The sequence below is a fragment of the Coffea eugenioides genome, chromosome 3 (genome assembly GCF_003713205.1).
Source record: "Coffea eugenioides isolate CCC68of chromosome 3, Ceug_1.0, whole genome shotgun sequence".
NCBI classification, from domain to species: Eukaryota; Viridiplantae; Streptophyta; class Magnoliopsida; order Gentianales; family Rubiaceae; genus Coffea; species Coffea eugenioides.
In genome coordinates, this window is record NC_040037.1 from 43779152 (window position 1) to 43804102 (window position 24951).

The 24951-nt window shown below is 37.7% G+C and overlaps 4 protein-coding genes across 4 annotated transcripts; all 4 read right to left on the reverse strand.

Annotated features, from left to right (window-relative positions):
* Positions 1-7661: 7661 nt before the first annotated feature.
* On the reverse strand, positions 7662-8021 carry LOC113766704. Its single transcript, XM_027310869.1, has one exon. The coding sequence runs from the start codon at positions 8019-8021 to the stop codon at positions 7662-7664; it is 360 nt and encodes a 119-aa protein (XP_027166670.1).
* Positions 8022-8150: 129 nt separating this feature from the next.
* On the reverse strand, positions 8151-8720 carry LOC113766705. Its single transcript, XM_027310870.1, has one exon. The coding sequence runs from the start codon at positions 8718-8720 to the stop codon at positions 8151-8153; it is 570 nt and encodes a 189-aa protein (XP_027166671.1).
* Positions 8721-22144: 13424 nt separating this feature from the next.
* Positions 22145-22588, reverse strand: LOC113766706 (uncharacterized mitochondrial protein AtMg00310-like). Its single transcript, XM_027310871.1, has one exon. It carries the CDS (start codon positions 22586-22588, stop codon positions 22145-22147), a length of 444 nt encoding a protein of 147 aa, XP_027166672.1.
* A 1659-nt stretch (positions 22589-24247) lies between these two features.
* LOC113766707 lies at positions 24248-24676 on the reverse strand. Its single transcript, XM_027310872.1, has one exon. It carries the CDS (start codon positions 24674-24676, stop codon positions 24248-24250), a length of 429 nt encoding a protein of 142 aa, XP_027166673.1.
* Between the last annotated feature and the right edge of the window lie 275 nt (positions 24677-24951).

Below are 24951 nucleotides of genomic sequence, written 5' to 3' on the forward strand. Positions count from 1 at the left end.
AACAACTTCAAGATTATATGCAAGGATCTCAAGAACAAGTTTTAGACAGCTTCTTGAAAAATTTCCAACAACGGCAATAAATTTCCACAACAATAAGAACAAAAAAATAGGTACGACAGACACCATTTTTTTACCTGATTTTAATGACTCAAGGACAACACAAGACACCAAATAAACAACTAAACAATAGATTTGCTAGACTTAAACACATGAACAAGACCAATAAACATGGATAGCAAGAAGTACAATGATAATTAATTACTCAAAGGAAAGAAACCCTAACGGATCATTTCTTTTTTTTTTTGAAACCCTAGAAATGAATTTAAGAAAAAAAAAACACATGATATAACAAGATACCTTCAACTAGCTTTGATATCAGATGATACAAATCTCATCCTATTTCTAATGAAACTTGAATCGTAACATGCCCACAAGATCTAGATTTTTGGTATCAAGTTTGGGATGGAAGAATAGATACGAACTTGGACTGCTCAATAACATTTAGACAGTAGAAGACACCACAACCAAATGTGTTCCTTGATTGATAAAATAAAAATGAACTCCTATGTCCTTGTAAAGTGCTCAAGAAAAGCTCATGAAGAAGGTTGGAGAATTAACTCTCAATTTTTGAAAAAAATAACATCTTCCTCCCTCTATTGAATAAGACTTAAGCCTTTTATATACCTTACAAAACAAAACCTAAAATAACTAAGAAAGTAAGAAGTTAATTCATGGCCTTAACTAAAGTTAGTGCTGGCCGAACCCAAATTCCTAAAGAAACTAGGGAAACAAACAACATTACTACTATCTAATAAACCAACCAATCAATCAATGCTCAACATGAGCTTCATTGAGAAACTAACACTACTAGACTAATTCCAAATGAACAACTCAACCAACTAAAGTGCCTAGGAACTCAAACTTGCAACTTAGTGTATGACTCTATATCATCCTAGCATCTTGCCTAATCAGAAATAAGAATATAACCCATCTTAATACTTGATAGTAAAAGAATTTAGTACACATCTATAGCTAATAGGCATGATTAAAAGAAACAATCAAATTAGGGCTTACGGGTACTTACAGTTGTTTTCATTGGGTGACTTCTTCTGCCAAAAATTTCTTGAGCTTAGACAAAGGCACAAAGACAATAGAGAATTAGTGTAAGGCCCGAAGACAACCAATGAGACAGTTGATAAGAAAGCACAAGTGCTTGTGAGTAGAAGAGATAAACAAATTAAAGATCATAAACGTAACAATAAGTAAATAAAAAGGAAAGAGTTGCAAACCAATTAACTACCCAACTCCTCTTGAGCTTGTAGATTAATTGAGACAACCTACTTCAAGTTGATGAATTATAATCACTCTTGTGTACAAAGGAAGGTTCACCTCCTCCTTGCCCCGAACTCCACTCGGTCAAGCCAGGACGTTTTACTATCCCTCAGGACAACCCTCACAGAGCTACACTCATGAAATATTCACTCACAAATGAAAAGCTTATAATGAACCTCACACCACTAAGACTACAAATCTAGCTTTGGAGACTATTTTCTAGCTAAAATATCTTTTGAGATCTTGTAAACAAAGTGTGCAAAAGTTATCTGAAGTATCTGACCAACCACTATTTATATAGGACCAAGAAAGTGCCTCATTAAAGCATCCAACGGATAGAAAATAGCTGAATAGTCAACTAACCGTTGGGGACGTCGGACGTCCGACAGATTAATCACCGTCCGATCCCATCGTCCGAAAATCAGCCAAGTTGTCGTTCGGACGTCCGATGGGATTTTATCGTCTGAGCTTCTGTGTCCGAACGTCGTCCAGAGAGTTATCAAATCTTCGTGGAATTTTTAGGACGTCCGATGAGATTGATGTGCGTCCGAAGCATGCGTCCGATCCTTCAGGACGTCTGATGCTTCCTTACGAGCGTCCGACAGAGTTTCCTTCTTGATGTTCTTCATCCTTTCGGACGTCCGATCCTGACTATTTGAGCGTCCGACAGCTTCAGCATACTTAGTCCCCTTTCAATTGCACTTGTTCATGGAATCAAACAACTTCAAAACAGAAAGTATATCTTGAAGAAATATTAGTATCATCCATTTGTTTTGTAAACATCAAAAGATAGGGATCAAGATCAACAATTAGAAATGGGAGTTTGGCAAAATTTTGTGACATTTTTTGGAATCTAGATAGGGAAGAAGGTTGGAATGGAAATGGGGAAGAACCAAGAAGCTTTCTCTCTCTTCGTCCTTTGTGATTTTGATTCTCTCTATTTGTTTCATTCATTTGTTCTTGACTTCCCGAAGCCTTTTTTTGTAACTTTTGTTTTTGAGATAAAAATTGTTGTAAAATTATAAATAAATGATCCAATTCCTTGATAAGTTACAAGCCTACCCGAAATATTTTCATTTAGTTTCAAAATTTATCCCCATATTTACAAAATTCTCAAAAATCCATAGGATCGCAATGGGATCATAGAATCATACGATCTTATGATTTCATGAATGATTCTAATGATCCTATATATTTTAAGACAATTTTTGATTCTATGCACGATCCAGATCGACTTTGGAGGTCCGAATCGTAAGATTGTATGATCCTATGATCCGGATCGCAATTTTGACAACCATGTCAAGGACAATGGTTGAGTTACAGACACTGATGCCTGTTCTATAGGTTTCCTTAATATTTAGGAAGAGGCATTATAATATTCATTAATCACAGAATGCACCAACATAACAAACTATGTTACGAACCTTGCACATCCAATTCAGCCCCTATGCTGGTGGACTTGCTGATACTTCCCAATTTCACTCCATCATCTCACCCACCTAATTCCTTTCCTCCCTTCCACTGCCCCCACCTACAAATCCACTGTCTTCTCATGTTTAATTCAACCTCTGTCTTTGCCTACATTTTAACTTAATTTTGAGGCTTTGTTATTAATCTTGCACTCTCTCTCTTCACATATTCCTTTCATCCTCTAGTCCCTATTAGCCACTGATGGAATTAAATTAATACGGACAACCAACTTTTCCTTTTAAGTATGGTTATGTAGTATGTTAAGAGTGGTCTTTACCACAAAATGTCATTAGACTAACAAAAGCGCTTGGAAAACCAGGAACTTGTCAAATCACTTTCATACAATGTCAGGAGAAAATAAAGAAAGAAAAAAATAGGGTAGAAAAAACAGACAACTGGCTGATAGAAGCAAGGTCACGTGTGGAGGAGGTAGTGCAAAAGAAAAAAGAGCAAAGGGCTTTTGTTGGTGTAAAGTAGAGCTTGCAAACAGGCAGAGTATTATCTTGCCGTCTATAAAGGAGATTAAGTATAACAGATTTGGTATAATGGCCAAAATAAAAATAGTGTTAGTCAAAAATTTTGAATTTTATATTTTTTGGACCCTATTTGTTTGAATTTTGGATCAATCTAGTTCACGGACTGAATAAAATAAGATAACTCATCCTTCTGCTAATTAATCTTGGGTTCAGTCATTCCGGATTAATAATCTAAGTTTTCTAGTATTTGGCTGGTTCTGAGTTAGATAGGATATATTGGGAAAAAATTCTACAATATGTTTGGTTGAGAATTGAATAAAATAGGATTACTATAATAATGACCAAAGTACCCCTTAATTTGTAGTTTCTTTTTAATAAAATATTTTAATATTTTTATAAAGTATTAATAAAATAATTTAATAAAAAATTAATATTTATAACTTTTATTAAAATAGAGTAGTTTAAACGTTAGAATTATAAAGTAAATCAAGGGTTTTAATATATAAACTTATTGAAGTCGTCATTCACACAACCCAATTGATAGGATTGTGTATTTATTTAGAATTTGGTTGACAAAATAAGTTTAGGAAGGGTAATTTAGTCCAAGGGCAATGTAGTTGCATTATTATGATATTAATAAGATTACAGTAGTAAAACGGGAAAATTAGTCAAAAATTTTAAAATAATGAATAGGGACAAATTAATCAACAATTTTAATATAATTAGTAGGGGCTAATTAGTCCATTTATTATCACATTTATAAGGATAAGTTAGTCTGAAATTTTATTATTCTATCTATTAGTCATCCCCAGATGACTAATACCACGTCCCTCATGGGATTAATTTATCTCATGAGTAGAAAATTAATTCGGTTAGTTGGGATGTGTCATCCCATATACAAAATGCAACCAAATATGGTATGGACACAGAATGATTAATCCAATCCCATGCCATTTTATGAATCAAACAAACCCTTAAAGTACAAATATGGCACTCGTTACAACACTTAAATAAAACGTTGCTTACAATTCTACAATACATACTTGCATTATTTAATCATCTTTGAACGCCAAGTCTTCTTGTTCCACCAAATACATGAAAAATTGTTTGTCAATTTAAATGCTCATTTGCATTACTTAATCATCTTTGAATGCCAATTCTTTGAAATTTAAATGCTCGACAAATTTGTGTAATAATTTTAGTTTTACATTACATGATATGCATTTCCATATATATAGGATTTTCATTAAAGTGCAAGATCAAATTTTCATAGGAATATTTGATTCACTTGCAATTTTATGGTCTCACACATAAAAAAAATTATAATATTTTGTAAGGTAACAACATTTTTAAATTTAATGTATGACAAAATTTAAAATCAAGAATTAAGTTCATAATAAATGGATGCTTCAACATTAACAAAGCATAAGGAAGATGGCATATCTGCTTGTTGCTGTAGTTGCCTTCCATGCTGCCACGTGGCTGTTGGAAAGAGAAGCTTGCGTTTGTTTTGCTATCTTGAATGTTGTTCCCTTATTATGGATGGGAACGGATGGAAATGCAAGTGGGCTACAACGTAAAGGGTAGGTGAAGTCCTGAATTATTGTCTGAGGAGACACAATTCAAGTTTTATGTAGGGACGGGAATAGTGTAGTTTATTGTTTCCACATGTTTTCTCTACCTAAACCCATGTTTGTCTATCTAACCAGCATGGTCATGGACGACTTTGTGTCTCAATTGTCTCAAGCCATCCATTTTTTTTCCAAAAATTCATCATGATGTGATGTTTACTTTTTTTATTCAAAATATTTCTTATATATAAGAGAGAATGCCCAATTATTTGAGTGATTTGGTTCTTCTTAGTGCTTTTGTTTCAGTAAGCTCTCAGTCTTCCTGCTTTTTCTTATTTTGAAACTAAAGAAGTAATTGACATATATTTTATGTTTAACTCTTTTATTTGCATGCTTGAGGAATCAGATTTGTTGTGATATCTTTCCCTTTTTTGGTTTTTCCTTTTTGTGATTTTTATGTGAAACAACAAAATTGTTTTCTTTTATGACATTCTTATATTTGATTTCTACCAAATTGCTCTATAAGTTGGGTCTTTTATTTATTTATTTTCGTAGATGAGTTGATTTTTTATGATTTTGAGATAGCTATGCCTACTGTTTTCTTTCTCTCTCTGTTGTTTTTTAATTCTTTAGTTATTAGTTGTTGTTTCAGTTTGAACCACCTACTTGCCTGTAGCTAAGAAATAGATTGATGCAGGAATTGCAACCATTGCAACTCACCTTCTTCGCTCGATTCTTGTCATGCATGTCTCCATCTCTCTGGTGAAATTCTTTCTATAATTTTTTTCCAACTAGAAATTACTTTGCTTCGATATATTTTGCTCTAGGCATCATAGAATGTCTTCAAATGGTAGTCTAGCTCTTAATGGGAAAAAAAAAAGAGTAGTTCTTATTAATGGACAAAAAAAGTAGCTCTGGTTAGCTTGCAATTTCTTCAGCCATCATAGAAATTGATACAAATTTCTTTCTTTTTTTTTTATAAATTGTGGGTATATGTATTTGTATTTTCCTTATGAGTGCGACAAATTTTGGCCATGAATATACTGGATATCTTTTTTTCCCCTCAATTGCAGGTTTTTGTGCAAGTTATAATCGACAAGGTTTCTGAAAGGAGTTGGATTATTTTCTATTTCATAACATCATGAGTTGAACATTCAACTCAGTACATTTTTTTAATTTGATTTTTCACTTTTAACAATTATACAAAATTTTCAATTTGAAATAGACACAAAATTTACTTCTATATTCGATCCTTTGAGGTGAGGAATATGTGAGCCCAACCAAAGGTAGTACTACTTTTCTGAATTATATTCTTTTTTCTTCTTAACATGGAATTTAAACGTTTTTTCACCTTTTTTCTTGGAGATATTTTAGAAGAAGCACTTTACTTTATTTTCTAAGTTTCTCTGAACAACCATAACTTATTGTTGAATCTTTAACGGATATCTATTTCCAAATATTAAATGGCACCTATCAAGAATGCAAAAAGTTAATTTAAAATTTTTATTCTAACTTCTAACAAATCAGAATAGTTTGGCCATTTTCATCATTGGATTATACGCATTGTTCTTTTTACTTATAAACACTAACTATATTATCAACTCCAAAATTATAAAACTATTTATATGCTAAATGTAAAAATAAAAGGTCACAAATAGTTCATTATATTGTCCCAAAAATATGATCGTAATTAAATGCTTTTGGGTAGGCACTGGTTGCGCGTAGCACAGCGAATCTCAACTAGTGATCTTTAATATTGTAGTAGCACTTCTAAACCTGTGACAAAGAATATCCCATCAAATTACGAAACCCAAAAAGAAAAAGGCTTCAAACACAAATAAAAATGGGCCAAGTTTATCAGCGTGTTTCTAGACATGTGTGACCCACAATCTTCTCAAGGGTTGTGCAGATGTCCCTTACAACCAATTCAAACTATGATATCCAAAAAGAAAAAGGCTTGAAACATAAATAAATATGGGCCTATTTAACCAATATGTATCTAGTCATATCCCACCTACAAACTTTTTAGGGGTATTGCATATAATGTCCAAGCTACATGGAAATATACGTATTGTCATTTTTCGCTCTCCGTAATATTCCATTCCACGTATATATCATTTCTAAGACACTTTCATGCACATTACTACAAACACATAAACCAATTTTTTCCCACATTTACAACCACCAATTGCATACCATTGTCACATTGCATTTGAGGAAACAAGTGCTTTCATCTTCAAATTCGTTCTATCCCTTCTGATTTGCTCTCATTCAATTCAATTCTTTCGCTTCTTTGCACCTCCCCCGTCCCTATCCATATCCTATGGTTTTTTTTTTTTAACAAATTGCATTGCAATATACAATGCCTATGGGGTCTTTATCGGTTTTATTTCTTGGCCTATTGGAATGGGATACCAAGCATTTGCTTCCCCTTTCCCTTCTGGTTGATAGCATTATTAACACAATTTTAATGCCTCCATTAATGCCTTGAACTACCATACCGTTTCAAAGATCCCCTCTTTGTAGTCACATTTTATAAGGGTCCATTTTGTAGCTCCTAAGTATTAAATCCCTATTCTTGGACTGACCCTTGCTTTTGGAACATTCAATACATGTCTTGTCCTATTGATTTATACTTTTTTTTTAAAAATATTTATTTAAACATGGACCCCACAATTTCAAGTAACCTATACTTACCCACCAGCCCACCGGCAACTTCTATCATCAAGTTTCTATTCTTTTTTTTTTTGTCAAAACGATAACATTTGTATTGATTTAAACTTGATAATACAAGAATACTTTACAAAAGGAGCTAATTGCCCTCACAATCTATTCTTGCTAGATCTTTAATCCAACCAGGGAAACATGATTCCCAATATACATCATTAACTAGCTTCAAGGCAAACTTTGCTAGCCTATGACACACTTCATTTCCTTCCCTATGTATAAAAGAGAAGTTGCATTGATAAAAAAACTCTCTCAGCTTTTGTATGTCCTCCAGTATCACAGCACAGTTGTAGTTGTTGCATGAGACTATTAGGATGCAGTCTATCACATTCTTGCAATTTGATTGTATTTCGATTCTTCTCCAGCCTGCTGCCTTTCCCAATTGCATTGCTGCTCTAATTGCTGCAGCTTCCTCAAGTTCTGGTTCCCCCAACTTCTCCTCCATTATGGCCCAAACTTTCAGCACCTCTCATTTCCAGTTCCTAGCCACAATTCCTTTACCCGTTCTGATCGACTGTGCTGAGATTGCAGCATCAGTGTTTATCTTGTACACACCTTCCATTGGAGGTTTCCATCATCTATCATACTGATTTGGAGTCGCTTCATCAATGCCAGCTCTATTTTCTAGTTCCACAGCTTCCTTGAATTCCATCCATTCTCGTTGAGCTTTCCTTACCCCTGAAATTTCCTCCCCTTTTACGTTATTGAAAGCAATCTGGTTCCTTGCCTTCCATATTTGCCAGAGGAGATTAATTGTTAATGCTATATGCTCCTTGCCATTGACTCTTTGAGTTGCTTCTAAGAGTCCTTCCCTCCATCTCCAAAAGCAAGCCTGCAGATCTATTAATCCATCCCAATTGATTGGACTGAGTTTCCAGATCTTCTTTGCATATTCACAATCAAAGAACAGATGCTCAATAGTTTCAATCCCATCTCCACAGCTTTTGCATATGTTGTTCCACTTTCCTTTTCTGCCGTGCGCCAAGTTATTGACTGGAAGACAGTTATGTAGACATCTCCAAATAAAATGCTTTAGTTTGTGCTTGACATTTGTTCCCCACACCTTTTTCCACATACTTTCCTTCCTATTATGGCTACTTGTCTTCTCCTTGAGCTGCACTGTTTTAGTTGCCTGTGCCTCCATTTCCTTTGCTAGAGTATACCCTGACCCCACTGTATATTCTCCATGTGAGGACTCGTAAAAATTATTATTTTCGACTCCTATTTTGCTTATTTAATTATTTATCTGAATATTTGCTCCGATTATTATTTTCTAACCTTATTAGACTTAAGTACATGGTATTATAGCTTCGTTATATTTTTAAAGTGTCTCGTTTCAAAAATTATTTTTCTTTGAAGCTTGTTTAGTGAAAAAGTGAAAACGCGTTAGGAAAATTTAACCAATTGGGAGTACATTAAGCCTGGAAGATTAGAGACATGTACAATGGTCTTAAAATAGGTAAATTTAGGTTTAAGTACTCAAGTGATAGTTAGTGGTACGATCGTTATAAAAATTTCTCGAAGGTTTCACTTTATTGCGCCTAAATTGAAAATACGCGTTTTCACGCGTACGATTAATCGAGGGACTTTAGATCATTATTTTGGGATAATTAAGAGTGAATAATATTTATATGAACATAAGTGCATTAGAGGTTTAGTGCACTAGTGAAATAAACTCGAAAGGAATCGAGCCCAAAAATGCGTGCGTACACGCGCGAGAGAGAGTTGACTTTCAGCGAATTGAGGCCACACATTTAAGCTTACTTTAGAAGCATTATTTCAGCATATCACACGCCTCTTTCCTTCTCATTTGGCCGAACCATCAGCTGCAACAAAACAACTCCAAGTTTTGCAAATTCCATCTCCAAATCTTGCTCAAACCTTCACCAAATTCAACCAAAATTTAACTACACTTAGCTCAACACTTGGGAAGTTCATTTAGCTACAAAAAAGAGGAGCTTTCCACGGTTTTTCTGAGCTGAGAAAAGGGCCGAAATTCTGCTAGGTTCATCAACCAATGTAGGTAATGATCCACTCTCAAATTCTTGTCCTATGGAAGTTAATTTACACTTATGAGCTTGAATATTCATATGGGTGGTTGTTATTGTTGGAAAATTTGGAAGGTGGGCTCTATGAACTCCCACCCTTGTCTTGATGGCTGATGTGATGATTGATGATGAATTTAATGTTGGTTTAGTGCTCAAAATGGTAGATTAATGGTGTATTAGTAGTATGAACTTCAAGAAATGCATGGGGTGAAAAGTTCCGATTCTGCCCCTGCTTTGAACGTACCTATTCCTATGGAATTTTGAGGTTGTAATGACTTATATATGATGTTTATATATTGTATTGATGGTGTATAAATTTTCATTGAAAAATATTGAGGTTTGGCTGGTCAAATGAATCGATTTCACAAAGCTAGTAAATCTGGAACTGTTCCCGTAATGCTCGGACCAGCTTTCGTGTTTTGGCCATAACTCTGTATTCCAACGTCAAAATCAAGTTCCGTCAGTGGGTTTTGAAACTAGACATTCCCACCTTTCCGACGGTATAAAATGTATATTCTGGTTCCATGTTTGTGAGCCGAACCAACCACTTAAAGTCGGCTGACCGGTTTCTCTGTTTTCTTGGAACGAAATGCTGAGGCTGCAACTTGTGGCTCGAATTCGAGCTAGTTGTGTGCCGAATTTCAAAATGATTTCTTCTGTGAAATTATAGCTCTATGAATGTATTTTCCAACTACATAAACCATGCTCAATTCCGAGTTAATTTGAGGGATTTGTGATCAAAATACGGAACCTGCCCTGCTCTTGAAAACCCTCACTTTTGGACAGATTTGATGCAAGGCTTGGTGTAGACTTGCTAATTGAATTTCTTGGCGTTAAACACCTACCAAATGTTCCATGAATGTTCCTTAGGCTTTGCCTACACTACTGAACCATGTTTGAAGGATTTTCCTTAGCCAAATGTTCGGAATGGAAAACAAAAGGCTCAAGGCAGTTTTGTCTTAGGATTTTCGAAACTTTGTTTGTCTGATTGACTACCTTCCCGAAGGTATTTTTCCATGAAATTTGATAGAGGGATACTATTTATATAGGAGTATTATACTACCAAATTTTGTACCAATCCAAGTTCATTTCGATACCTAACTAAAGTCCCAAAGTTGGAAGCTCAAATCTGGAAATTTGTTCACCAGTTTTGAATTTTTCCCAAACTTCGAGCTACCGTATCTCGGTGCTCGAAACTCCGATCCTTGATCCACTTTTTCTGTTATAAACCTTACTTTCAACTCTAATTGAATTACAAATTTCAGAGGCTAGCTCGCAACGTATGAATCTTGCCGAATTTCCAAAGTTAGCGAAAAATCAACCCCGGCTCAATTCTGAGTGTCCTGGAACAGCAACTTTAAGCCCATTTTTGAATACGTTCCACTTAGATTCATGGAAAAGTGTCTTCTAAGAAATTTTAGTACTTTCAAAGAGGTTTCCAACGGTACCAAGTTTTCTGATTTTTGACATGTAGAATGTGAGATACGATTTTTCAAAATATCGTATCAAAACTGAAATTTTCTGAATTCCAAAGGAAGGGAGTTTTCAAGCACTCCTTATTCCTTCGATATTACTTGAATGTGTTATACTTGATTTTTCAAAATAAAAACTCGATCGCTCTTGTACTTTAAGAAACTCTAATTGAATCTCGATTTACGAGTAATTGAGGTTCGATTTCATGAAATTTCCTTAGATTGTACTAGTGTACAATCTTCCTTGATAATTGGAATATATGAGTGATGCTTCACTATTATTTGCTCAGGCGCACACGAGGACCCTCAAGAGGATCCCACGGTGGACGCTTAAACTTTGAGTGCCCTTTTCTTCTCGTTTTACTTGGTGAGTGTCAAGTGTGTGTTACTTGAACTCCTGTGAATTCGATACGTGATTACTTGTTATTAATACTTGAGATTTTGGGAAATGGAGCCGAGTGTGTACTTTATCGTACTCGTTCTCATTCGAAATGATTTAATTCATGCTCAAATTGCTTGAATATATCGATTCCTTGGATACATCGATTGCTTGTACCTATCAATGCTTGATACATGATATGGTATACTATGGCTGCATACGTCATTGGAGTGAATCTCCTCGACACCAATTGCACATGGAGACGCCCATATCTCATTGACCGACCTTGGACTCGAGCCGGCATGGGTTTGGTCGGGAACCTTGGCGAGCCATGAGATATATAAGCTTGACCTAATGAAAGGTCTTGCTTGGCATACTCGAGTAGTATCCCCACAAACAAATGACAGGCGGGCTCGATACATGGGTATGTAAGGTGAAAGGGGACAGGTTAAGTGGAGTTCTATGGACAAAACCTACCCGATTGACGGAGTGTCAATTCGTGGAGGTTATTGATCGTGTAAGTGGAATATAGCTCCTGAGAGCTCCTATATCCTTGAATTGTTTCCGTTTACTTTTCGGTAAATTGTTAATTATTGAAATATATTATTGCTTGGCTTATAATTGGGATTGTTACTTGAACTACGTGCTTGCATGTGTGTCCTTGGCCTCACGAGCGTTTTGCTCACCCTGTAGATTTGTTTTCCTTAACAGGACTGGAAATGGAGTAAACGCGGAGAAATCTCCTTTTGGATATATTTTGTTTAAGGTTTCAAGTGTATTTTGGCTTGACCCCTTTATGATTGTACTTTTGGAAGTTTAATGTATCATTCGGATAGATGTGATGTATATTTTGGAATTTAAGTTGTATTATGAACACCCGACGTGCGGGTTGGATAATAGATGGATATTGTTAAGCATGAACGTTTCCGCACTATATGTATTTGTACTAATTTGATTGTGGTATCTAGTATCACTTTAAGCTTGAACGTTTATTGCTTGAGTCCTGGCGAGAGTTAGGCAGGCGTCCCGCGGATACCCTTTGGTGCGCCTTAGGGAGAAGTGGAGGCGTCACAGTTGGTATCAGAGCGCTAGGTTAGCGCTAGGTTAGAGATCTATATGGGAGACATATTAGATACTCTACCCTTAACACCTGAGACTGGATAATTAAGTTCTACCTTAAGAGGTATTTGGGGCATACTAGTGATTGGGTTAGGCATGCATAAACGACATCCGAACTAGATAGTGATTTAAATTTCTAACCCAAAAAGTGCTATTATTTTGTGGGGATGGAAAACGGAAATGGAGTTTCGGCAGCTGACGGAAATGGCCATGCGAATGGCCATATAATGCCTCCTAGGCCTATATACTACCGAGCTCTAGTTGGGGGAGATCGAGTACGCTATTTCCCATCTGACAGATATCCCCAATGTGCGTGTAGGGTTACCTTTGCTTACCCGAACCACCTTGTGCTTGCTGTGGACGACGAGCGTCGTCAGCTAGTGGATCTTAACAGGGATCTTCAGACAAAGGTGAACGAGTTTAGGCAGATGGTTAGCGCTCAGGGTGAGCGGATTGCCGAGCTCGAGGAGGTGATCGAGGGTGAGGTGGCCACATCTGCAGTGGTTCGTGATGAGCTTCAGAGTGCTAGGGCTCAGCTTACTAGGTTGAGAGAGGAGGTCCGTAGTCGGGCTTCCGATATCGTAGCTGATGCCACTAGGCTAGTGGATGAGGCGATGGGTGTAGCTCAGGACTCTGAGGAGGAGGTTCCTCCTGATAGTCCTGCTGCGGACTAGGTCTAGATTGATTGACCTTTCTTTTGACCCTTTTGACTAGTATAGCTAGTATTAGCAGGGGTGATGCTAAGTGCTGAGGCAATTGTATTTTGCATGACTGTGTGGTCTATTTTTGAGGCACTTGCTTTACTTTAGTCTTCTGTGACTAAAAGTACTCTTGTGGCACTTGTGTGCTATATTTTTGCGACTATCCCATGACTTACTGATTGTATGAACTTGATATGCTAATGAATGTAAATTATTGTTATTTCCAATGTTTTCTTGATTGGTTCCTGCTCTCCACTTTGCATCACATAATTTATTTATTTCTTACACTAGGCACGCCTAGATTATGGAAGGGCTAAGAAGGGGTCGAGGCCGTGGGCGAGGGACTAGACCGGCCCAACCTCAGGGGAATGACCAGGGATCGGCAATTGGACCGACCCAGGACCAGGAAAATATAGAGGGTAATCAAGTGGCTACTGCCATTAACAGGATGACTGATATCCTAGAGCGCTTAGCTGATAGACAAGGCTCTGGACCGTTCAACCAACCTGGGAGTCAGGAAAGAGGAGAGGATAGAGCCCTAGAGAGGTTCTTAAAATTTAATCCGCCTAAGTTCCTTGGCGAACCTGATCCTGAAGTAGCGGAGAATTGGTTAGAAAGGATGACCAACATATTCGCTGCTTTAGACTACACTGAAGATAGGCGAGTGAATTTCGCTGCTTTCCAATTTGAGGGAGTAGCCCGTGCTTGGTGGGATTTGATGAAAGGAAAATGGGAGAGAACTCAAACCCCTTGGACTTGGGAGAATTTCACAAGGAAATTAAACGAAAAGTTTCTTCCGCCCTTAATCCAAGAGAAGAGGGAGGATGAATTTATCAAACTGAAACAGGGAGCTCTTAGTGTAGCTGAGTATGAAGGAAAGTTTACTAAGCTTTCAAAGTACGCTCCCGAATTGGTGGCCAATCAACGAAAAAGGATTAGACGGTTTGTTCAGGGACTTAATATAGAGATACAAGAGGGCTTGGCTGCAGCCCAAATCTCTACATTTACTGAGGCACTAGAGAAAGCTCAAAGGGTAGAAAATGCAAGGATGCAAGTGAGAGACTTCCACAATAGGAAAAGAAACTTTTCTAACCATACTTCTGGACAAGCAAGTAAGAGTGCACAACCTTCCAAGATGGGAAGAGAAGCAGGAGGAATGAAGTCTGTTGGAGCTTCTAGGGGAGCTCTATCTAGAGGGGATCGTAGTAGGACGATTCAAATTAGGGGAGCACCTTCTACTGGATCGGCTGTGACCCCTCAAGTTACATGTGGATACTGTGGTAAATCCAATCACTCTGAGAACGATTGCTGGAGAAAGTTGGGGAAATGTTTATTTTGTGGTAGTACTGAACATCAAGTCGCCAATTGTCCAAAATCGCCAAAGACAGGAGGAAACCCTTAGAGGCCAGAAAAGTCAACCTCTAAGCAAACCAGTGCCGGAGGAAGTCGATCGAAAGTACCGGCTAGGGTTTATGCACTGGACTATCAACAGGTTCCTGAGGCAACTGAGGTGGTAGAAGGTACAATTCCAAATTTTCACCGTTTAGCTAGGGTTTTAATTGATCCGGGTGCAACCCATTCTTTTGTAAATCCTAATTTCATGAGTGAAATAGACTTGAAACCAATTAAATTATCGTATGACTTGGAGGTTAAAATGCCCACTGGAGACAAAAGTTTAATTACTAACCTGGTGTATAGGGATTGTGAAATCTGTGTTGGGGAACGAAAACTGTTGGCCAACTTGATAAGCTTAGCGATTAAGGGATATGATGTGATTCTAGGGATGGATTGACTAGCCCATTATAATGCCCAGTTGAATTGTAGGACCAAGGTTGTAGAATCGTGTATCCCAGGGGAGGTAACCCTGAAGGTGGATGTAAGGGGCAAATTGGTTTCATCTGCACTTATTTCAGAAATTCGGGCTAGAAAATTATTAAGTAAAGGAGCTCAAGGGTATTTGGTTTTTCTTATTAACACCCCAAGTGATAAGGTGAATTTGAAGGACATGCCTGTAGTGAAAGACTTTTCAGATGTTTTTCCCGAAGAGTTAGTGTCTCTACCTCCAGAACGGGAAATATCTTTTAAAATTGATGTAACTCCGGGAGTGACCCCTATCTCTAAAACGCCATATCGGATGGCTCCAGCAGAATTGAAGGAGTTGAAATTGCAACTGCAAGACTTGCTGGAAAGGGGTTTTATAAAAGAGAGTGATTCTCCGTGGGGTGCCACAGTTTTGTTCGTTAAGAAAAAGGACGGGAGTTTGAGGCTATGTATAGACTATAGAGGCTTGAATGAGGTCACCATTAAGAATAAATACCCACTACCCCACATTGATGAGTTGTTTGACCAATTGCAAGGGGCGGTAGTATTCTCGAAGTTAGATTTGAGACAGGGTTACTATCAATTGAGGATCCTGGAGAAAGACATACCCAAGACTGCTTTTAATTCGAGATATGGGCATTTTGAGTTTGTCGTGATGCCATTTGGATTAACGAATTCTCCTGCTGCTTTTATGGATTTAATGCATAGGGTTTTTAAGCCTTATTTGGACTAATTTGTGGTACTGTTCATTGATGATATTTTGGTGTATTCTAAGAATGTGAAAGATCATGAGAAGCATTTGAGAATCATTTTACAATCTTTGAGGGAACATCAAGTATATGTTAAGTTTAGCAAGTGTGAGTTCTGGTTAAAAGAAGTGACTTTCTTGGGACATATAATTTCTAAGGATGGAATTAAAGTGGATCCACCTAAAGTTGAAGCTATTTTGAAATGGAAACGACCGGAAAATCCTACCGAGATTCGGAGTTTTATTGGATTAGCAGGGTATTACCGAAGATTTATCAAAGATTTTTCTAGAATTGCTGGACCAATGACCGAGCTGACTAAGAAAAGTGGGAAGTTTATTTGGAGTCCTAAGTGCGAAGAGAGTTTCCAGGAATTAAAAATACGCTTAACCAAAGCCCCAGTATTAGCTCTACCAAATAGGAAGGATAGTTTTGTGGTTTACACAGATGCATCTAAAGAAGGTTTGGGATGTGTGTTGATGCAAAATGACAAAGTGATAGCATATGCCTCTAGAAAATTGAAACCGCATGAAGGGAATTACCCGACTCATGACTTGGAGTTAACTGCTGTGGTCTTTGCTTTGAAGAAATAGAGACATTACTTGTATGGAGTAACGTTTGAAGTCTTTACTGATCACAAAAGCCTTAAGTACTTATTTTCCCAGAAGGAATTGAATTTGAGGCAACGTAGATGGATGGAATTTCTGGAAGATTATGATTGTACGATTAAGTACCATCCAGGGAAAACTAATGTAGTGGCTGACGCTTTGAGTGGTCAAGTACAGATGGTTGGATTGATGATTAAGGAATTCCAATTGTTGGAAGAAGTTAGTTATTGGAATCTTCGACTGGAACTGAGGAAAGTAATTTTGGGGAATATTGTATTGAATTCCACTTTGATGGAACGTATCAAGGAATCTCAAGGAAAGGACACTGAAGTGCAGAAGTGGTTGGAAAAGGTTAAAAAGGGGGACAAGTCGGATTTTAACTTGGGATCGAATGGTGTATTGAGATTTCGGAATCGGGTAGTTGTGCCAAAGGATGAAGGGCTTAAAAAGGAAGTTTTAGAAGAGGCACACCGATCAAAGTTTACGGTACACCCAGAAAGGAATAAAATGTACCAAGACTTAAAGAGTCTGTATTGGTGGGAGAACATGAAGAAGGAGATTGCTAAATTTGTCCAAACATGCTTAATTTGTCAACAGGTTAAAACCGAACATCAGAAACCATCAGGACTTTTGCAACCTCTAGAAATACCTGAGTGGAAATGGGAGAATATCACCATGAATTTTGTATCGGGATTACCAAGGACACAGAGAGGCCATGATGCGATTTGGGTAATAGTGGATAGATTGACCAAATCGACCCATTTTCTACCGATTAATATGAAATACCCGTTAGAGAAGCTGGCCAGGTTGTATTTGGATGAGATCATTAGGTTACATGGAATCCCTGTCAGTATTGTGTCTGATAGAGATCCAAGATTTGTCTCGAGATTCTGGCAAAAGATGCAAGAAGTGTTAGGGACTAAATTGAATTTTAGTACTACTTATCATCCCCAGACCGATGGACAATCTGAAAGGACAATTCAAACCCTTGAGGACATGTTAAGGACTTGTGTTCTGGACTTTGGAGAGAATTGGAGTAAGTTTTTGACTTTAGTAGAATTTGCCTATAACAATAGTTTCCACTCTTCTATTCAGATGGCACCGTATGAAGCGCTTTATGGTCGAAAATGTAGGTCTCCGATTTGTTGGGAGGAAGTAGGTGAGCGAAGATCTTAGATCCGACCGCAGTGTCATGGATTGAGGAAGCTAATGAGAAGGTAAAGTTGGTACGCCAGAGAATCCAGACTGTCCAGAGTCGTCAAAAGAGCTATGCCGATAATCGGAGAAAGGATTTAGAATTCGCGGTTGGAGATCTAGTATTTCTCAAGATCACACCGTTGAAAGCAAGTTTGCTGTCTGGAAAGGGAAAGAAGTTACAACCAAGGTTTGTAGGACCTTATAAGGTTATTCAGCGTGTGGGGAACGTAGCATACAAATTGGAATTGCCGCCGAGTTTATCTCGAATCCATAATGTATTCCATGTGTCTATACTTAAGAAATACCACCCAGACCCTTCACATGTCTTGCAACTGGAGAGTATTGAGATTGATGAGACCTTAACTTATGAGGAGAAACCGGTTAAATTTCTGGATAGGAAGGTGAAGGAATTGAGGAATAAACAGATACCATTAGTAAAAGTCCTCTGGAAGAACCATGGGTTGGAGGAAGCAACTTGGGAGGTCGAAGAAGCAATTCGAGAAAAGTATCCAGGCCTGTTCACCAATCAAGGTAAATTTCGAGGACGAAATTTTCTTAAGGGGGAGAGGATGTGAGGACTCGTAAAAATTATTATTTTCGACTCCTATTTTACTTATTTAATTATTTATCTGAATATTTGCTCCGATTATTCTTTACTAACCTTATTAGACTTAAGTACATGGTATTATAGTTTCGTTATATTTTTAAAGTGTCTCGTTTCAAAAATTATTTTTCTTAGAAGTTTGTTTAGTGAAAAAGTGAAAACGCGTTTGAAAAATTTAACCAATTGGGAGTACATTAAGTCTGGAAGATTGGAGACATGTACAATGGTCTTAAAATAGGTAAATTTAGGTTTAAATACTCAAGTGAAAGTTAGTGGTACGATCGTTATAAGAATTTCTCGAAGGTTTCACTTTATCGCGCCTAAATTGGAAATACGCGTTTTCACGAGTGCGATTAATCGAGGGACTTTAGACCATTATTTTGGAATAATTAAGAGTGAATAATATTTATATGAATATAAGTGCATTAGAGGTTTAGTGCACTAGTAAAATAAACTCGAAAGGAATCGAGCCCAAAATGCGAGCGTACACGCGCGAGAAAGAGTTGACTTTCGGCGAATTGAGGCCACACATTTAAGCTTACTTTAGAAGCTTTATTTCAGCATATCACACGCCTCTTTCCTTCTCATTTGGCTGAACCATCAGCTGTAACAAAACAACTCAAAGTTTTGCAAATTCCATCTCCAAATCTTGCTCAAACCTTCACCAAATTCAACCAAAATTTAACTACACTTATCTCAACACTTGGGAAGTTCATTTAGCTTCAAAAAAAAGAAGCTTTCCACGGTTTTTCTGAGCTGAGAAAAGGGCTGAAATTCTGCTAGGTTCATCAACCAATGTAGGTAATGATCCACTCTCAAATTCTTGTCCTATGGAAGTTAATTTACACTTATGAGCTTGAATATTCATATGGGTGGTTGTTATTGTTGGAAAATTTGGAAGGTGGGCTCTATGAACTCCCACCCTTGTCTTGATGGCTGATGTGATGATTGATGATGAATTTAATGTTAGTTTAGTGCTCAAAATGGTAGATTAATGGTGTATTAGTAGTATGAATTTCAAGAAATGCATGGGGTGAAAAGTTCTGATTCTGCCCCTGCTTTGAACGTACCTATTCCTGTGGAATTTTGAGGTTGTAATGACTTATATATGATGTTTATATGTTGTATTGATGGTGTATAAAATTTCATTGAAAAATATTGAGGTTTGGCTGGTCAAATGAATCGATTTCACAAAGCTAGTAAATCTGGAACTGTTTCCATAATGCTCTGACCAGATTTCGTGTTTTGGCCATAACTCTGTACTCCAATGTTGAAATCAAGTTCTGTCAGTGGAATTTGAAACTAGACATTCCCACCTTTCCGACGGTATAAAATTCACATTCTGGTTCCATGTATGTGAGCCGAACCAACCACTTAAAGTCGGCTGTCCTGCTTCTCTATTTTCCTGGAACAAAATGCTGAGGCTGCAACTTGTGGCTCGAATTCGAGCTAGTTGTGTGCCGAATTTCAAAATGATTTCTTCTGTGAAATTATAGCTCTATGAATTTATTTTCCAACGCCATAAACCATGCTCAATTCCGAGTTAATTTGAGGGATTTGTGATCAAAATACAGAACCTGCCCTGCTCTTGAAAACCCTCACTTTTGGACAGATTTGATGCAAGGCTTGGTGTAGACTTGCTAATTGAATTTCTTGGCGTTAAACACCTACCAAATGTTTCATGAATGTTCCTTAGGCTTTGCCTACACTACTGAACCATGTTTGAAGGATTTTCCTTAGCCAAATGTTTGGAATGGAAAACAAAAGCCTCAAGGCAGTTTTGTCTTAGGATTTTCGAAACTTTGGTTGTTTGATTGACTACCTTCCCGAAGGTATTTTTTCATGAAATTTGATAGAGGGATACTCTTTATATAGGAGTATTATACTACCAAAAGTTTGTACCAATCCAAGTTCATTTTGATACCTAACTAAAGTCCCAAAGTTGGAAGCTCAAATCTGGAAATTTGTTCACCAGTTTTGAATTTTTCCCAAACTTCGAGCTACCGTATCTCGGTGCTCGAAACTCCGATCCTTGATCCGCTTTTTCTGTTATAAACCTTACTTGCAACTCTAATTGAGTTACAAATTTTAGAGGCTAGCTCGCAACGTATGAATCTTGCCGAATTTCCAAAGTTAGCGAAAAACCAACCCCGACTCAATTTTGAGTGTTCTGGAACAGCAACTTTAAGCCCATTTTTGAATACCTTTCACTTAGATTCATGGAAAAGTGTCTTCTAAGAAATTTTAGTACTTTCAAAGAGGTTTCCAACGGTATCAAGTTTTCCAATTTTTGACATGTAGAATGTGAGATACGATTTTTCAAAATATCGTATCAAAACTGAAATTTTCCAAATTCCAAAGGAAAGGAGTTTTCAAGCACTCCTTATTCCTTCGATATTACTTGAACGTGTTATACTTGATTTTTCAAAATGAAAACTCGATCGCTCTTGTACTTTAAGAAACTCTAATTGAACCTCGATTTACGAGTAATTGAGGTTCGATTTCATGAAATTTCTTTAGATTGTACTAGTGTACAATCTTCCTTGATAATTGGGATATATGAGTGATGCTTCACTATTATTTGCTCAGGCGCATACGAGGACCCTCAAGAGGATCCCACGGTGGACGCTTAAACTTTGAGTGCCCTTTTCTTCTCGTTTTTCTTGGTGAGGGTCAAGTGTGTGTCACTTGAACTCCTGTGAATTCGATACGTGATTACTTGTTATTGATACTTGAGATTTTGGGAAATGGAGCCGAGTGTGTACTTTATCTCACTCGTTCTCATTCGAAATGATTTAATTCATACTCAAATTGCTTGAATATATCGATTGCTTGGATACATCGATTGCTTGTACCTATCAATGCTTGATACATGATATGGTATGCTATGGCTGCATACGTCGTTGGAGTGAATCTTCTCGACACACAATTGCACATGGGGACGCCCACATCTCATTGGCCGACCTTGGACTCGAGCCGGCATGGGCTTGGTCGGGAACCTTGGCGAGTCATGAGATATATAAGCTTGACCTAATGAGAGGTCTTGCTTGGCATACTCGAGTAGTATCGCCACAAACAAATGACAGGCGGGCCCGATACAGGGGTATGTAAGGTGAAAGGGGATAGGTTAGTGGAGTTCTACGGACAAAACCTACCCGATTGACGGAGTGTCAATTCGTGAAGGTTATTGATCGTGCAAGTGGAATATAGCTCCTGAGAGCTCCTATATCCTTAAATTGTTTCCGTTTACTTTTCGGTAAATTGTTAATTATTGAAACATATTATTGCTTGGCTTATAATTGGGATTGTTACTTGAACTACGTGCTTGCATGTGTGTCCTTGGCCTCACGAGCGTTTTGCTCACCCTGTAGATTTGTTTTCCTTAACAGGACTGGAAATGGAGTAAACGCGGAGAAATCTCCTTTTGGATATATTTTGTTTTAAGGTTTCAAGTGTATTTTGGCTTGACCCCTTTATGATTGTACTTTTGGAAGTTTAATGTATCATTCGGATATATGTGATGTATATTTTGGAATTTAAGTTGTATTATGAACACCCGACGTGCGGGTTGGATAATGGATGGATATTGTTAAGCATGAACGCTTCCGCATTATATGTATTTGTACTAATTTGATTGTGGTATCTAGTATCACTTTAAGTTTGAACATTTATTGCTTGAGTCCTGGCGAGAGTTAGGCAGGCGTCCCGCGGATACCCTTTGGTGCGCCTTAGGGAGAAGTGGGGGCGTCACACTCCATTCTTTGAGTGATGCCAGATGAGCCTGTCTCTCCTTTGGTATATACTGAGTGGTATTCTTGCAATCATTTGGGCCGTCTCTCTTATGAAAATTTGATTTATTAGCTCCTTATCCCACTATCCTTGTTTAATCAGGTCTTTGACATATTGGATGCTTCCCAATGCTGCTCTATCTTTTTCCACTCTACCATCTCTTGAACCTGGTATCCATTTGTCTTGCCACACCTTGATGGTACTTCCATCCCCAACTTGTTTTCTTATTCCATTTATCAATAGGAATCTGGCACTCAAAAGACTCTTCCATAGGTATGATGCTGAAGTAGGGGCTTGCCTTATCCAGTCCAATTCTCTTTTCATATATTTAGCTCTCATAACTCTACTAACAAGCCTGTTAGGCATAACAATGATTCTCCAGAGTTGTTTTGCTAGCAAAGCTGTGTTGAACATTTCCAGATCTCGAAAGCCTAAACCTCCCTTTCCTTTAACCTCAGTTAGTGCATTCCAATTGGTCCAATGTATTTTCCTTTGATTCTTATCTGCTCCCCACCAGAACCGTGCCATTTGTTTACTAATGTCTCTACACATTCCTTTTGGGATTCTAAAACACGACATTGTGTAATTTGGGAGTGCCATTATCACTGATTTCAGCAATACTTCCTTTCCAGCAAGGCTCAATAGATTTCTTTTCCAGCCTTATAGTCTCTGTGTTACACTTGCTTTTACTTCCCCAAACACTTTATTCTTTGTTCTCCTTATCACCATTGGAAGGCCAAGATACTTCCCACTGAATGCTTCTCTTAGATTTCCAAGTATATTGCATACTTCCTGTCTTGTGTCCAAGTTAGTGTTCTTGCTATAGTAGATAGCAGACTTTTCAAAGTTGATTAGCTGTCCAGATGCTCTTGCATATTTGTTCAGCAGCTTTTTAACCTTCCACGCTTCCTGGTTTGTGGCCTTGCAGCATAGCAAGGCATCATCTACAAAAAAAAGATGTGTAATGGGAGGGCACTTTCTTCCCACTTGGACACCTGTCCACAACTTACTAGCAGCAGCTTTGTTTATCAAGTTTGAGAGTGCCTCCGCAACCAACAAAAATAGGTAGGGGGATAACGGGTCTCCCTGTCTTATACCCCGCTTAGGTTGGACATATCCTACTTTTTCTCCATTAAGATTAAAAGAATAGGATATAGTAGAGAGGCAATTCATAATCCATCTAACCCAAATGGGGAAAAATCCCATTTTTAGCATTATTCTTCCCAAAAATTGCCATTCCACTCTGTCATAAGCTTTGGACATGTCAAGCTTGATAGCCATATAACCTATTCTACATGTTCTTTTATGTTTTAGGAAATGCATAACCTCATGAGCTAGGAAAACATTGTCTAGAATCTGTCTGCCTGGAACAAAGGCAGATTGAGCTTCAATAATGCACTTAGACAGGAACTTTTTCAGCCTATTTGCCAGGATTTTGAAAACAATTTTAAAGAGGACATTACACAGACTGATTGGCCTGTAGTGGTTAATATTAGTGGGAGCAGACACTTTTGGGATTAGAGTTATCAGGGTTTCATTGACTGCCTTCAGCATATACCCACTATGAAAAAAACTCTTTATAGCATTTACTACATCCAAATTTATGATATGCCAATATTTCTGGAAAAAAAAAGAGGTGACATACCATCAGGACCTGGCGCTTTATTTGGATGCGCAGAAAATACAGCAGCTTTGACTTCCTTTTCCTCCACAGGTTTGATCAAATTTTCATTCATCTGCTGAGAGATTGTATGGGGGACAACATCGAGAACCTCATCAATGTTATCAAGTTGTGATGTGTTGAAGATGTTGCTGTAGTGATTATCAATCTCTTCCACCAATTCTTCCTTTGTTTCACACCAGCTTCCATTCTCTCTTTGCAAACCTGAAATCCTTTTATGTCTTCTTCTTATTCACACGGAGGCATGAAAGAAGGCAGTGTTTTTATCACCATGCATTAGCCATTTGCTTCGTGCCTTTTGGGACCAGTAGATTTCCTCATCCCTATATGCCTGGCCCAATTTGCATTTCAGTGCATCTAGAATGTCCCTCCTTTGACTAGCATTAGTCTGCTTGGCTTCTTCGATTTGTTTTTTCAAACTCTGTATTACCTCTCCTGAGTTGTTCATTTTCTTTCTATTCCATTCCATCAATGCCAATCTGCATGCTTTGATCTTTCTTGTCACTTTAAAAAAACCTAGATCCTTGCTGGTGTTCCTTCCAAGCATTCGAAATCACAGTATTAGTTTCCTCCTCATAGGTCCACCTCTGGTCAAAGTGAAATCTCCTCTTGTATTTCTTCTTAGCAGGTTCAGTATCCATTAGAACAATACAATGATCGGATGCTTCCTTATGCACATGTGTACACCTTGCATCCTTGAACTGTTGGATCCATCCTTGATTTGCTAGGCATCGATCTAGTCTTTGCTGAATCAGTCCACCTCCCTCCCATTGGTTAGACCAAGTCCATGGCACTCCTTCAAACCCAAGGTCTATCAGTGCATTGCTTTCTATGAACTCTCTAAAATCTTTGAAACTGCTATCAGGTCTACTCCTCCCACCCCATTTCTCCTCATTTGATGGTATATCATTTAAATCTCCAGCCATCATCCACATTTCTCCCCACTTTCCTTTTACTTGGTTGATAATTCTCCACTATTCCCTCCTTATTTTGTCATTAGTGCTTGCATACACACCAATGAACCACCAACTGATCTGTTTCTCCTTATCCAAAATCTTAGCTTCAATATAAAAATCCCTACTATTGACATACACCACATCCAACTCACTGTTCCACATTAACGTTAGACCCCCGGCCTTGCCCAAAGCATCAACAACAAAGCATTTCTCATAGTTTATTCTTTTACTAAACTTTTCCATGACCTTTTTTT

What these genes read in the sequence shown, in the direction of transcription:
- LOC113766704 (XM_027310869.1), bottom strand. Translation starts at nt 8,021, where the DNA reads ATGGAGGAGAAGTTGGGGGAACCAGAACTTGAGGAAGCTGCAGCAATT.
- LOC113766706 (XM_027310871.1), bottom strand. Translation starts at nt 22,588, where the DNA reads ATGGCACGGTTCTGGTGGGGAGCAGATAAGAATCAAAGGAAAATACAT.
- LOC113766707 (XM_027310872.1), bottom strand. Translation starts at nt 24,676, where the DNA reads ATGTGGATGATGGCTGGAGATTTAAATGATATACCATCAAATGAGGAG.
- LOC113766705 (XM_027310870.1), bottom strand. Translation starts at nt 8,720, where the DNA reads ATGGAGGCACAGGCAACTAAAACAGTGCAGCTCAAGGAGAAGACAAGT.